The following is a 14,618-nucleotide window of genomic DNA, read 5'->3' as shown; positions in this document are numbered from 1 at the left end:
TTTCTTCCCCCGTGTCTGTCGGCCTCTCTACCTATCTGCTCACCCATCACTGTGCACGTGCGCGCGCACACACACACACACACACACACACACACACACACACACACACACAAACACACACACACAAGCAAGCACTCCCCCTCCCCTCTCTCAAACTCATTCATAAAATCAGTGCTCAGCCTGTGTGTGTGTGTGTGTGTGTGTGTGTGTGTGTAATGGGGTTGGAGGATGGTAACAGATCATCAGCAAGAACACTGGTGCAGTGCAAAACAAGGGATGAGCGAGGGATGCAGAGGAAGAGTGATAGAAGGATGGAGAGAGAGAGCACCAGATAGATGAAAAGGGAGTGAGAGATGAAGAGGGAGAGAGACAGAGTGCTGGTCGGTGCAGGCTGCAGCAGCAGCAGCAGTCGGGTGGCCCTAATCCAGCCCTCTCTCCTCCAGAAATAGCAACTCATGCATGGATTAATCCCCCTGCAGCCAAAAATATTCCCTCCCCCTGACGGAGCGGAGCAAAGCGCTGCCATTCATCACTGTCTGTCCAGCCACACAAACACACACACACACACGCGCGCATGGGTGCACTGTACCGCACGTACATGGTCTTACAGTCTGTGGGACCTGCTACCGTGTGACAGGGTAAATCACATCTGTGTGTGTGTGGTTATTCAGGCAGCTGGTTGCTCAACCTTATCCTTGCTGTCTTGTTAAATCATGATTTATATGGTTTTGTCTTAATGCCCCTCTCTCTCTCTCTCTCTCTCTCTCTCTCTCTCTCTCTCTCTCTCTCTCTCTCTCTCTCTCTCTCTCTCTCTCTCTCTCTCTCTCTCTCTCTCTCTCTCTCTCCCTCCCTCCCCTTGCTCTCTCTCTAAATGTGAATGAGATTGTGGTTTACTCAGTCCCAGATCCAGCGGATGTGTCTGGTACACCAGTCAGGATCTATATTTTCTCAGAAATCCTCGCTGCCCCGTCTGAACTCCAGTTGTGTGCTGCCAGTAAAGGGAGTCGAAGTTCTGTCTCTGTATGTGTGACTCAGACTGCCACTGCCCACCTCCCCTTGATTTATTTATTTATCTATCTATCTATCTATTTATTTATTTATTTTGGTCGTTTTTTTAATTTGATAGGGACATTGGCTCATTTAGTCATTTTCCTGCTAATCAATGAGCGTGGTTACCCCTACCGGCTAATTTTCATCTGTCATCCCTAGTACTTAAGTTAGTTCTTTAAAGAGACAACCTAGTATAGGAATAAAATGACTTATTATAAGTGACTAGTGACCAACCACACATATCTGCAGGTAGAACATGCTTGGTCGTCTGGCCATCCGTTCGTCCCTTCATTACCTTGCAGCAACACCCCTACCACACCGCTCTGGAATAGAAACGTCAAAGCCTTCATCGTGTCTGTCACATCCTGTTCTTCCACCTTTCTCTTTCTCTCACACACACACACAAACACCTCTGATCCGACCCTCATCAGCTGGCTATATTAAATCACATTTGTGGGGCTATTATGGCTCCCTGCCCTATCAGACACCTGGCATCTCCGTCTTGCACTCGCTCTCTCTGCCGTCACCCCCAGGCACTGTCATCATCCCTGGGGAGCAGGAGTGGCTGTGGGTGCCTTTGTACATTCAGTGCACTCTTATCCCTCTCCCTTTTCCCTCTCCTCTCTCTTCCCTCCTCTCTTCTTTCTCTCTTCTCCTCCCCTCTCTTCTCTTCTTTTCCTCCCCTCCTCTCTCTTTTCACCTCACTTCTTTCTTTCACTCTCCTCCCTTCTTTCTCTCCTCCCTTCTTTCTCTCTTTCTCACCTGCTTTTCCCCTTTGCTGCCCCTCTCTCTCTCTCCTTTCTGCTCCTCTCTCTGACACGTCACGGCCCTTGCACACACACACACACACATACGTACACACACACACACACACACACAACCTTGACGAGTGTTTTCCACGGGGCCGAACACTTCCTGTCTCTCCATGCGACTGATTCCGTGGTGAATAATTTACCGCGGCGTAGAGCGGGTGGCCCCGGCACCACCACTGGGGGTTTGTGCCGGTCACCGCAAGCTGCTGCCGGCGGAGGCTTGGTTACACTATCCTGCGCTTCCTTCCGGCTAATTAGGGGCTGAGAAAGAAGTGCTCAGGCCAAATTACCCGTTGGGCCCTGGCCCTGCCCTGCAAGCTTGGGCTCCGACTGGGACAGCAAGGTTACCTGGGAATGACCACGCGCACACACACACACACACACACACACAGAGGAATGCACAGCCTCTCGCACACATGCTCACACTCTCCTGGGCCACTGGTTTTTCCTGCCTCAGAGTCGTTGTCTCTGTCGCCGGCAGCAGCAGTAGCGGTAGCAGCGATAGCGTGCTGCCAGAAGCGAGCTGTACAGTCATCCATCCTCCGGCAGGTCTTGTAATGGCGACGGTTTAATGCGAGTGCCGCGCTCCGTGGCCGTGTTTGAGGGCAGACGGGTGCAGGGCCCTTTGAGCTATGCTCATTAAGGTTTGGCAGGAGCCAGCGCTGCCCCCCCCCCCCCCCCCTCTCCCCGGGGGAGTAATGCACGGCTCCACTTAGCCACTGAAGACAAAAGGCCCCGGATGGATGAGCACAGGAGACGCGCCGCCTGTGTCAGCGGCAGGCGCCTGGCCACTTGAGATAGGCCTGTACTTTTACTGTTGATAGACGGTCCAGGACCCCTTCAGCGGTTTCAGTGGCTCAGTCCTTCTCAAACTGGATACCTTTTTAGCACCTTAAGTGTGTTTAGTATTCCATTATAAATGTAAGCTACGCAAACACAACCTTATACTTGCAGTTATTCAGCTGTGTATGTGTGAACAGTGTTGTTCTTGTTACTGCAGTGGCTCCCTTTCTTCACACATCCCCTCACACATACACATGCAAAACTGATTGATTAGTTAATTAATAAATTCATTACACAAGTAAAACTGGTTCTGCCTGTGTGTCCCCGGCTTGAAAGAGAGGCGTATCTGCACTGGCAAACAAAAAAAGCCAATTCTCTTTTATGGTTTGTTTGACATTCATTTCGTGAATGTTTATCTTTTTTTTTTTTTTTTTCCTTACTTTCTCAGCTGCCTGGCCAAATTTGCCACTGATAATCCCTGCTCTTTTGTGTTTTATGCTGGTGTTATGATTATAAGGGCTGTTTCATCACTACAAGCAAAACATTAATCAAGAACATTGCCTCACAACATGAATTACGTTCTGCCAGTGAAAAACAGACTGAGAAGCCAGCATGTTAGAACTATCTGGGGGTTATTCCAAGTTTGTTGTTTAGTGACAGACCTTGCAAAGTTAACTCCGAGTAAGTAGTCAACCCTTGTAAAGAAAGGCCCTATGTCGTTGTTTTGCTAGGAGAATGAAGCCAAAGGGCTCTTCTGTCAAGAGGTTCACCACTTATTCTGAGTTAACGTATCCAGATTAGTTACTAAACCACATACTGGGAATCCCCCCCCCCCCATCGTCAAGTAAACAGACACAGTTAACTTAACAAACCTTTATGTTTTTCAGCTGCCGCTGCTACCACAGCCCCTGCTGTTGCCCCCGCTGAGAAACCTGCCCCTCCTCCTGCAGCTCAGGACCCCCTTGCCAAGAAGCCAATTAGACGGAAGCTGGCAGTGTCGCCCCCGGAAACGCTCCAGCCACCGGTCACCGCCATGGCAACACTGTGTCCCCCTGACGTGCAGGAGGTGTGTCGCCAGGAGGGCATGTTCGCGCTGCAGTACACCCCCGAGGTGTCTCAGCGCCCTCGCCAGGACCACAGCCACAACCCCACCGATGCTACCAACGTCACCGTGACATATGACCCCGACGCCACCTTCGAAATCGGCGTCCTTGAGGACACAAAGCCGAGCGACGGCACGATTATACTTTCTGAGGGGTCGCCCACGACAACCGGTCAGAGTATCCCCAGCAACACAAAGGCTCTGAGGCCGACCAACCTCAACGAGCCCCCGAAAAGGTAAGGGGGGAAGGGCATAGTAATTGATTTATTTTATTTGTTTGTTTTTGTTTTGGGGGTATTGTTTCTTTTGGGGCTAATGTTCTCAAAATCTTTGCTAATTCAATTAAAGCTAGTAATTTGAATGGCATTGAACAACGTCTACCATATCACTAACATTAGTAATGCTAATATTTGAAACCGTATCCTGTCTTATGTTGCTAATATTTGTTACATTATTGCTAATGCTAGCATTGCTAGTATTATCTCTTTTGCTAGAGTATGTTGCTAATATTGCTAATGACATGTGTCTTCAGGATTGAAATTCCCTCTCTACTGGATATCCGTCGCATTAAACCGTCCTACATGAGCATGACCTCAGCAGCAATTGGCAAACGCAAACTAAACGGGTATGTTGGCTTTAATGTTTGTATGTTGTTAAATGGGTACCTGTATGTTTGCCTATTAGCATTGCATTGTCATCCTGATGATTGGGGTACTATTCTGTATTCAAATAAGTGTTATTTGTTTGTTGTTTTGTTGTTATTTTTCCTATACCTGTCAGAGATGAATGACTTGAGATATGTTTCTCTCTGCTAATTTCCGGGTATGCTTTCTGTGTTTGTCTGTGTGTTGCAGCAGCAAGGAGACTGGTGCAGACGGCACTCACGGCCTGGCAGCTCCAAAACGCATCAAACACGACCCCGTCATGCCTTTCAAACCTCTGCGTGTGCGGAAGGGAGGAGGTGAGTGTGCTTGTATCTGTCCGACTGTCTATGCAACAGACACAGAGAAAGAGAACTATTATAATCCAACTGAGAAACCAATCTTTGGTCCTTGGCACTTTCTCTTCCCTTTGTTGTGTGTTAACTGAATCACAGTGTCGCGTCATCAGGGTTGGTTGGTTTGTTTGTGTTAAGTCTGTGCGTCCATGGGCACGTATAGCTGGTTTTGGCCCCAGGCTGCACGTGGTGAGCTCTTGCTAAGTCCGTGGGAGTAGTCGAGTCACGCTTCACCAGCGAGGCTGAGAACGCAATGCAACGCAGCCCCACAGATCAGAAGGTGCCGTTACTGCCGCCCGACTCGAAGGTGGCTTGGCCAGGCGACGAGGGCTGTGCGGCGGGTGTGTCATAGGGCAGCATGCGGGGGGGCTTTCACAGGTATGAGCCACTGACGAGCACAATGTCATGGTAACGGCAATGTCGCTAGTCATTAAATAAGTCTTGTGTCTGAAGAACAAAGTTGCCGCTGACGACATGAGACTTGTCCTGGGCAGAGTGCTCGGGTGTGCGTTATAGATGATGCAGGATAGCAGCGGGAGGCTGTGCGTTCTGGAGTGGTGTAAACAATCGCCTGGTTGCCGTGGACTACATGCCAATGGGCCCCTGGCCAGACACACAAGCCCTGGACTCCCTGGGGGGACTTCTCAGAACACAGGATCTTTCTTTTAATATATAATTATTATTTTTATTCATGTATTCAATTATTCCTTTATTTATTATTGATCGGCCAGTGCGCTGCCCGTATGCCACGTTTTAATTAAACCTCAGTATTTACTAAGATGGGCCGAACGATCCGATGCAGGTATCAGATACTGAAGGGTGAGCTAAGGTTGGCCATTACAGATACATGAGTCAGGAAATACTGTTGGTGCCATGCGTTTTAATGTGGACGTTATGTGCTTAATCTATGCAAACTTCATCACTAAAAGATTGAAGTTCATGAAAGGTTCATGACTGTGAATGTGTGGTCGAAAATGATATCCAAAATACACAATGGCTGTGTGTGTGTGTGTGTGTGTGTGTGTGTGTGTGTGTGTGTGTGTGTGTGTGTGTGTGTGTGTGTGTGTGTGTGTGTGTGTGTGTGTGTGTGTGTGTGTGTGTGTGTGTGTGTGTGCGCGCGTGCACTTGTTGTCGTTTTTAAACCAAGGCCTCTAAATTAATCATCTTCACTAATGAAGTCTGGCCTCTTTCTCCTGCCGTTGCACGGTGATGTGATTGTGGCCCGAAGCCGACTCTTTCATTTTTATTTTTTTATTTAACTAGCTTGTATCGTTTCCACTCACTAAGTCTTGTGTAAGTGTCTGCCTGTCTGTCCCTCTCATTCGCTCACCCTCCTTCTACCTTTCTCCCCCCCTCTCTCTCTCTCTCTATCTGTGTCTCTCTCCCTGTCTTTGTTTTTCTCTCTCTGGAGCCAGCAGCTGTGACAGACCTGAGCGTTCTCAGATCACTGCCAGGAGCTCATACCTTGTCCTACTCCGCCCTGTCCTCTCCTCTCCTCTCCTCCTCCCACCTTCCCATGGCCCATGACTGTCCACTCTCTCCCTGGAGGTCATAGGGAGGCCCCTCCACCATGGTCCAGCCTCCTTCTCCTTGTCCTTCTCCTTCCCCTCTCTGAGGTGCTTGGGGACATTGCTCCACCCCCCTTCTCTCTCTCTTCCCTAGTTTCTCAAACGCGGGCCATCCCCTCTCCCTTCTCCCCTCGGCTGCTCCAGTTTTGGCCGTCTCCTTTTCCCCCTTGTTCTCCTCTCTCCCCTCATGTCCCTAGAGCTCACAGGAATCCACTCCCCCTAAAGTCATCCACTCTGTCTGCACCCTCTTCTCCTCTTCTCTCTCCTCTTCCTAATGTCTGATCCTCAAGCTACCCTTGCCTGCTCCACCTCAGGCTCCCCCCTCTTTCCTCTTTCCCCTGGTCTTGTCCCTGACACTCCCCCCTCTTTCCCCTGCTTTTGTCCCTGACACTTAGTGAGTGTCCACACCTCTTCTGGCCAGCCCTGAGCTCAGGCCCAGGCTTGTCGCCATCAGAGATTATGGGACATTTACAAGCTGGGCACTCAGCTGTGTAATGTCGTCTTTAACCTCTCCGAACAAGAAAGGGGGTTTGCGAGAGACAGAGAGGACAGGCATGTAGTTAAAAAGACCAATCTCTCTCTCTCCCCCTCTCTCTCTCACTCTCTCACCTTGTCGAGACATTAAGTCACGTGAGACACCAGTAGAGTGTAGGCTTGGAGAATATTTAATATATATTGCATATAATTGTAATATATATTACAATATTTGAAATGAGGCTGCTGATTCCTAGAGGGCTCCTTCCCCCAGAGCAGGTCTTGTTTCTACTGGTTTGGTGCAGGCATGCTGCTGGATATGGATGCTGCTGAAGCGGAATGGGATACATCAGGGTTTCATTTTAATTTTATTGTAATTTTCCTTTTTCAAATGTGTTTGTGTCACATTAGGGACCCTCTATCCTGTGAAAAATCCCACTTCATTCCTGGTCATAACTTAGTCCTATTGCTTGTGTTTGTGTCGTCCGTCAGTGACGTCGGAGAACGAGGTGAGACGACAGGTGGTGCGCAGCATCTCCGAGGGCAACCTGCACATGATGGAGGGCGGCAAGTCCAAGTCCAAGCCCAGCCTCAGGAACACGCTCTTCCGCCGGGTGACCAAACGCCTCTGAGCCCCTCTGCAGATTCACTCCTATACACGTTTGTGCCCCGGACACATACACACAAATGTTTGTGCCCAGGACACATACACACACATGTTTGTGCCCAGAACACACACATACACATCGTAGTACTGCATCCCATGCACTAATGTCCACTCCACCCACCGTCTCTCCATTAACCCCCTTTGCACGCTGAGGAAAGATACGAGAGGCAAATAGTTCTGTTTAGTTTTGTCACTGAAAGCTAGATGTCATTAAGTCCTATGGATTTCATGATGAATCAACTGGAATTGATGGGGATATGAGGTATGATTGTTAATGTAGATAGGTTGTGGATTCATCTAGTCTTTTAACATTGTTGATTTCAGTGGACTGTATCAATAACAATTTGTGGAATGTGACCATGTCTCTATTACATCTTTTAATAAAATAGTTCCTCTAAATAAATAGTGTCTCTTTCAAAGGGAATACAAAATGAATCGATGAATGTGTTATTTTGTGCGTCTTTGTTGTAGCTGTATATGAATGTCATGCCTGTAGTGTTCTGTGTTGGATCTTCCTCTTAATGTGAAGGATTAAAATTTGCTTCTGTTTTAAATGCAATTCCCTTTGAATCTCTGAGCTCTTTTTTTTTTACTGTTTTGCGCAACGCAATGTGATTTCATTCACTGACTCGGTAGAAACAGAAAACTGAAGAAAGGGGCAATAAAAATGATCTGAAAGGACTGCATTTGAAGACATCAGGCAGGGGCCAGGCTGTAGCTAAACGCGTGCTGATGGCGATTTCTCTGCCCACCGTGTCCTCCGCTGACGCCGGCTGAATATCGCCGAGCCGACGCTGACGCCTCATCCTCCTCTGGCAGCAGAAGCGATGAGAGAGCGTGGCGTATGCTAATGGAGCCGATCTTCAGGATGGAAGGAGCTGCATTGGAAATGGAAATTCTCTGTGACCTCTGGCAGTTTTTAGTCACCTGTGGGCCCCAGTTTTATCCCATTCACTCATGAAATGAATGGTTTGATTGCTTTGATTCATTCATTTAGTACTGACAGTGATGAAGTGTGACACATGCTAAAGGAGCAGATCTCAGTGGTAGCATTAGCAGCTGTAGCTTTCATTAACACAGCCAAGGAGCTAGCAGCATGCTAGCTGGTTACTGTGTTTCCTCAATGTTCACTGAGGTGTGGAGATTAATTGGCTGTTTCAGTACAAAATAAATAAATAAACCTATTGCCAGGATTGAGGACTGGACCTCTAACCATAAATATTTACCTCATATGAGTCATGCATGTTATTGGACCTTTAACTCTACATATTTGCCTAATAGGAGTCATGCATATTGTTGTTGTAACAGAATTTCAAAACAACACTTCTTTAGGACATCAGCTTTTGGATTTAAGCCACTCCCCCAGTAGCTGATTGGTGGACCCAGCTCTGCCTTTCTTGTTTCCTGACTGTAAACCAAGAGAAAACGGATGAGCTGCGCTAGTGACGTATTTTCCCTGTCAAACTTTTCTGTGATCTGATGGATAAAGTCCTTCTTGGCACTGCAAGCCTTCTAAATCTTAATCTATCCGTGCTGACAGTAGATTTACTGCCCTACCCCAACACAGTCCCTGTAAGAGGCAGGGTTTCCCATCTCTCAAACTAAAGCCGTCTTATCACTTGTCTTTACTCAAGCTCATCGCTTGAAATGCCAGTTAGAGAGCTGCGATAGGCCATTTTTACTGAGTGGTCACAAATTCAAATACTTCTACATTTTGTGTAAAAGCTATACAAAGGATTCCTTTTGGCCTCTTATGAGACCTACAGTGAGTTCCTTTAGCATTGTCTCTTAATGCTCGTAGTCTTTACAGAGCAGGGGCTTGGTGACCATCTGTTCTTTGTTCCTCTGTGAAATGCAGAGGGCAAGGAGAAGCCCCAAGAGCCACAACCTCCAAGGCTGATCTGGCCCGTGTCTGCGCCTAAGTCGGGCCCGGTGTGTGTGTGTGAGGGAAGGGGAGAGTCCCTGTCGGCTCGACGGGGCCATGTCACATCTCACGCCAACACCCGGCGTTTGAACTCAAATAACGTCGATCGGTGTTATTGAGAATCCATACACTCAGACTAAACAGTAACCCGATCCTCTCCAGTCCAATCCCTCTCTTATCTGCTGTGGCCCCATCCCCCACCTTCTCTCATCCTCTCCTCGCTGTCTCCACTCACTTTAGCTGCCTTCACAATAGACTGATGTTCAACATGCAACCGGATAGCCCCCCCTCCACTCACACACACACACACACAGAGAGAGAGAGAGAGCCCTGCGCTGTCTGGTTTAGTCGAAGCAAGTCTCCCGGGCCCTCTTTGAGCCAACGGTGCCTGCTCTCCGCCTGCTAACGTCTCCAGCCACTTAGGTTTCAGGCGCGCAACTTCCAGTTTGCACCGTGCTCAATGTCATCTTTTTTTTATTTTTAGCCAGCCAGGGAGTCAGTGCAGAGCTCGGAGCGTACATCAACAACAACTGCGTAAGCACAGACACCCTCTCTTCATCGCCGTCTTTCTTTGTCTATCCCGCTATCTAACGCTCTCTCTCTCTCCCCCTCCCCTTTTTCTCGCACTCATTCACAAGAATCTTCAATTGTTTTTTTTTCACTTTTTTTTCTCAAAAGAGGCAAGTCTTAACTAAAGTTTATTAACTTCCCCTCAGCCAATGAGGCAATGCAGCGTTTCAGACACAGGCCAATGAGAGAGGGCGAGAGGTTGAAGGTGGATGTTGCTTAGCAACTGCAGGTAGAATCTGGGATCATGTTGACCTATTGTCTTATCTGTCTTCACCTTGGAAGAGATCTCATGCAATGTTTTGCGATATAGAGGGATTTAAAATGGGGGGAGGGGGTGTGGGGGGGTAAAAGTAACCTTTGTGTTAACTGCGTCAAAAGGGGGGGCGGGGTGTAAAGTTTTAAAAATGGGGCGTAATGGCGCTTTGCCTCCCTATGCCTGTATCCTCGCTGCTGCCCGAGGCTGCAACATCAACACTTGTAAATTTGTCAATAGCTGAGCCCCTCCCTCCCTCCTTCCCAGCTCAGCGCAGAGGAGTGGAGGCTGCCGTAGGCGGATCGATGAAAAACACCTTTCAGAGTGATTACGATTCCCTGGGCCAGCCTCCCTGCCAGTCACACACACACACACACACACCGCCACAGGCCTGTCCGTCTGAAGACCTCCTCCCCCAACCACCGCTGCTGAAATGGTGCCTCTCCTGAACCCAACCCTCACTACGCCAGGAGTCTCCTCAGGACCTCTTTTCACTCACACACACACAGACACACACACACACACACACACACACACACACACACATGCAACAGGAGGTTTCAAAACAAAGCAGAAAACACAGACCTGCCCGCGGAGGACGAGGTTTTATTGCATGTGGCAGTGGGATATTGGACCAGACGTCTATGAAATTACACGGTAACTATCTGACCAACAATATTGCCGTTTGTTGTTTGGTAAATTGCCAGTAAAACAGAGCTTGCCATTTTTAACAAGCTACTGATAAAATAACACATTTGATTCAATATAGGCCCACTGTTGAGCACCCCTGGAAGTGGAAGGCTACTGATTAATTAAGAAAAATACTGCAAGAGGCAGTAACATTATGCTGAATAACATGATACTGATACTACGAAGTATGTAAGATAGCCTGCAAACCTTTCAGTATAACGCCACAATTTCACACTGATGTTGATTACTATTGCTTGCATGCATTTATAAACACAGGACCCTTTTTTAATGTAATGTGAGACAACAGATATTGATTTTGTGGTTTCTTTGCAACAAAAATAGTTTCATTAGGATTCCAACAAAAGCTTCCCCTGTTGCCAAGCAACACATACGTACATTGTAAGTTAGCTCTGAAGAAACAGAAGAAGCAGGAATGCCTCTTGACCAGTCAGATTCCTTCCCCAGTAGCTCTGTCAAACCTTATGTATTTCAACAACTGTCCTCTAAAATGTTCTTTAGTCTTGTAGACCACCCTACCAGCTGCAATCTCTTCCAGGTACTCAGTGTACGTATGTATTAAATTAAGCACAGATGTTCTTAAAGCAGACCTAGCTCAGAAAGAGAATGAAGATACTTTTTGGAACTAGCAACCCAGACATTTGGTAGCCTACTATGTCACTAAATTGTTCAAAACCAGCTGGTTACATTTTCTAAAGACAATTCCCGGAAATGTTGTTTCAAGGTTAGGAGTCATACATTATTGCATCCTCAGAAACTGTAGTGCACTGTAGAGCTTAAAGCCATCATTTATCTAAGGCAGGCTTGTCTTTGAAAGGCATTCATAGATTCGTATATGTAATGTAAACCAGTATACACATACACACACCGGCAGCTGCCAACTTTCAAGGCTGACTGGTGATATTGACAAAGATTTGACCAAAACAGGTGTATTTTTTGGCATCAGATGCAACGAATATTGTCTTGTCTTGCGAGAGTGAGACAGCCCATAAAAGTGTGTCTCACATCAAAACATAAGAGTTGGCAACCCTGCAACACACACACTTCTGCTACCCTACTTGATGGGTGTAGTTCTATACATTAGCAGTTACACAGAACTCTGTGTATTTGGATCTCAGAGCCTTCATCAGGACCAAATCTGACTCCAACTGTGTAGCACACACTCAACTCCGGGCGTTTCTTCTGGGTGAAGGGTCTGAGATGGTAGCCCGACTACATTAATGCAATGTGTGTGTCTGTGCGTGTGTGTAAGAGTGTGTGTGCATTTCCCCCATACATACCCTGAAGCTGTGTTCATGTATAGTACATGAAGCCCTGCGGAAGTCCACAGAGACGGCCCTCCACTGTTTTCTGATATGAGGATCCATCACATGTGTGTGAGAGTGTGTGTGTGTGTGTGTGTGTGTGTGTGTGTGTGAGAGAGAGTGTGTGTGTGTGCCTCTGATAAAGAGGCGTATACATTTGTGGGCATAACCCCAATTACCCTAATTCCTAGAAACCTGGCAGTGTCTGTGTGTGTGTGCGTGACAGAAAAAGTCAAGCGTGTGTTGGCATTAAAGTAAACAGCAAATTCCTAGAATTCCTGGAAATCAGTGTGTGTGCTCAGTACTCGTTAAGTCAAGAGGTGAGGCCACGGACACCAATATCATGGGATTGATTTCCAGGAAGTACCTGTTAGGTATAAATTGACACCAGCCCAGTGTCTGGGGGACAGGTGGGGTGGAGGGGAGGGCGAGTGAGCCTTGCACATAAACGATGGCCACTGATTGGTGGAATATTTCCAAAAAACTTTATTTTTTCATAAGACTTGGCATTATTTGTTTTGAATATATGATGCTTGCCGTTAATTCATTAATCTTCATGCTACACTATGCAGCCTAAACATGTCCCCCTATTATATTGAGAAATGATTTGTGTACAGGTTGGCTACATTGTAAACTGTACGTTAATTATTCCACACCCCTTACAAAACCAAGCCGTCACAATGTTAACTCACAAATCTGGTACTCATAACTAAGCAGAAAGAAAATAGGGGGAAAAGGATGACAAGGGACAGACCTGCTAAGGGTATAAATCCACAATGATCCAAAGGGCGGGATATAATGTCCGGCAGACTTTACATGTTCCTTTACAAGTCTGTTTTTTGAACATTGTTGATAAGAGTCAGTTTGACATAACAATAAAGCAATGTATTGAATTTTCCAAGCCTGCTGTCAAGTATGGGGGGGGGGGATTATTTTGTCCCAGGCCCAAGCGTCATGTGCACCGGCCCTGCATATAGTGTCATATGAGTCATCAGGTGTGGAGGACACTAGTAAAGCAGGTCTGTTTAAAAAAAACTCTTTATCTATGTCACAAATCTGCTGACACAGATTGACTTACTGCCTATGGATAGTAAATGCAATATCCCGTGTTGTGTCAAGTCATTGTGTCAAATAGCACTCTGCCTGATGTTCTCTCTCTCTCTCTCTCTGTCTCTTCTCTATCTCTCTCTGTCACTCCCAGTCGTCTTCTCTGCCCTTTTGCACGTTAGGAGATTGATCTTTTCATCGATCCTAGCCCAAGGTTATGGTCTGTACAGTGACAATCAGTCAGTCAGCATAATCAATACACCGATTCGTTATCTATCCCTCCACCCATCAATTAAAGTGCGGGCTAACCAGCAGGGTGTTACACTGACACACACACACACACACATACACTAGTTGTGCTGTCACTAACATGACAGGGATATATTATAGTGCCACAAGGGAAGAATAGACAGTTATATATGAATTACAATTGTTTGAATTACATTAACGATATTTAAACTATATCAATACATATTTTAACCTTGACTAGACTAGGATATGTGCACTAATGCACTGTGACACAGAACAATAATTAATAATAAAGAGATTTTTTTATAAATCTGTTCATTTTTATAATTAATCTTACATTGTCATGCTTGACTACTGTGCTGTGTGCTGGAACACTGTTTATTGTTTAGATTATTAGGAAATCAAATGCCTGCCAAAAACATCAGCGAATGCCTTAACTGAATCACCTCTTTCCATTAGTGACTTGACAACTGTGACCCCTCCACGTGCTTCATGGGGTCAGATCTCATAGAGAGGATAGTTAGCCATGGAACACAGCTTGTCAGCCCTTGTGCTATAGATGGTTTAATGGAGTCCTTCAGAAACCATGGCGATTCTTTGTCCGCAGTGGAATCGTGGCAGGTTATTTGGAGGTTGTTCAACACTTCTGTCAGGTGGAATCCCTTTGACTGCTTCTCCCAATTAAAGACCAAGAGACTGTCTCAGTGAAATGCATTTCCTTCATGCTGCCCTTTATGTTATGTTACCAGACATATACTAGAAAAATGGTTAGTGTACTAGAAGATTAGAAATAATCATGGCAGTATTTCTATTGCCTTCTCTGTTCCAGTTTATTCTCTTGTACACTATAGTGCTGTGGATTTCCCCTCTATCTATTGGTTTGAGATGGCTAAATGGCGTTTAGTGAAATGTGTGTGTCTGTGTCTGTGTCTGTGTCTGTGTCTGTGTCTGTGTCTGTGTCTGTGTCTGTGTCTGGGTCTGGGTCTGTGTGTGTGTCTGTGTGTATGTTTTGTGTGTGTGTGTGTGTGTCTGAACATGAAGTCTGATGCTCTAATATGAAATTATGGCCAGGAAGCCGAGAGGCTGAGGAGTCATCGCTACCAACACACC

General features: G+C 46.6%; 1 protein-coding gene across 1 annotated transcript in view; it reads left to right on the top strand.

Annotated features, from left to right (window-relative positions):
* The window catches only part of kif18a (kinesin family member 18A), a gene marked incomplete at its 3' end in the record, with an annotated part of 34,780 nt that extends 27,362 nt beyond the window's left edge, over nucleotides 1-7,418 (top strand). The window contains exons 15-18 of the mRNA XM_080840325.1: nucleotides 3,533-3,983; nucleotides 4,280-4,372; nucleotides 4,602-4,708; nucleotides 7,279-7,418. Of these exons, the coding sequence (XP_080696451.1) occupies nucleotides 3,533-3,983; nucleotides 4,280-4,372; nucleotides 4,602-4,708; nucleotides 7,279-7,418 (791 nt within the window). The remainder of the gene's footprint in view (nucleotides 1-3,532; nucleotides 3,984-4,279; nucleotides 4,373-4,601; nucleotides 4,709-7,278) is intronic.
* Between the last annotated feature and the right edge of the window lie 7,200 nt (nucleotides 7,419-14,618).

This window comes from Sprattus sprattus (assembly GCF_963457725.1).
Source record: "Sprattus sprattus genome assembly, chromosome: 6".
Lineage (NCBI taxonomy): Eukaryota > Metazoa > Chordata > Actinopteri > Clupeiformes > Clupeidae > Sprattus > Sprattus sprattus.
This window is presented reverse-complemented; position numbering and strand designations above follow the sequence as displayed.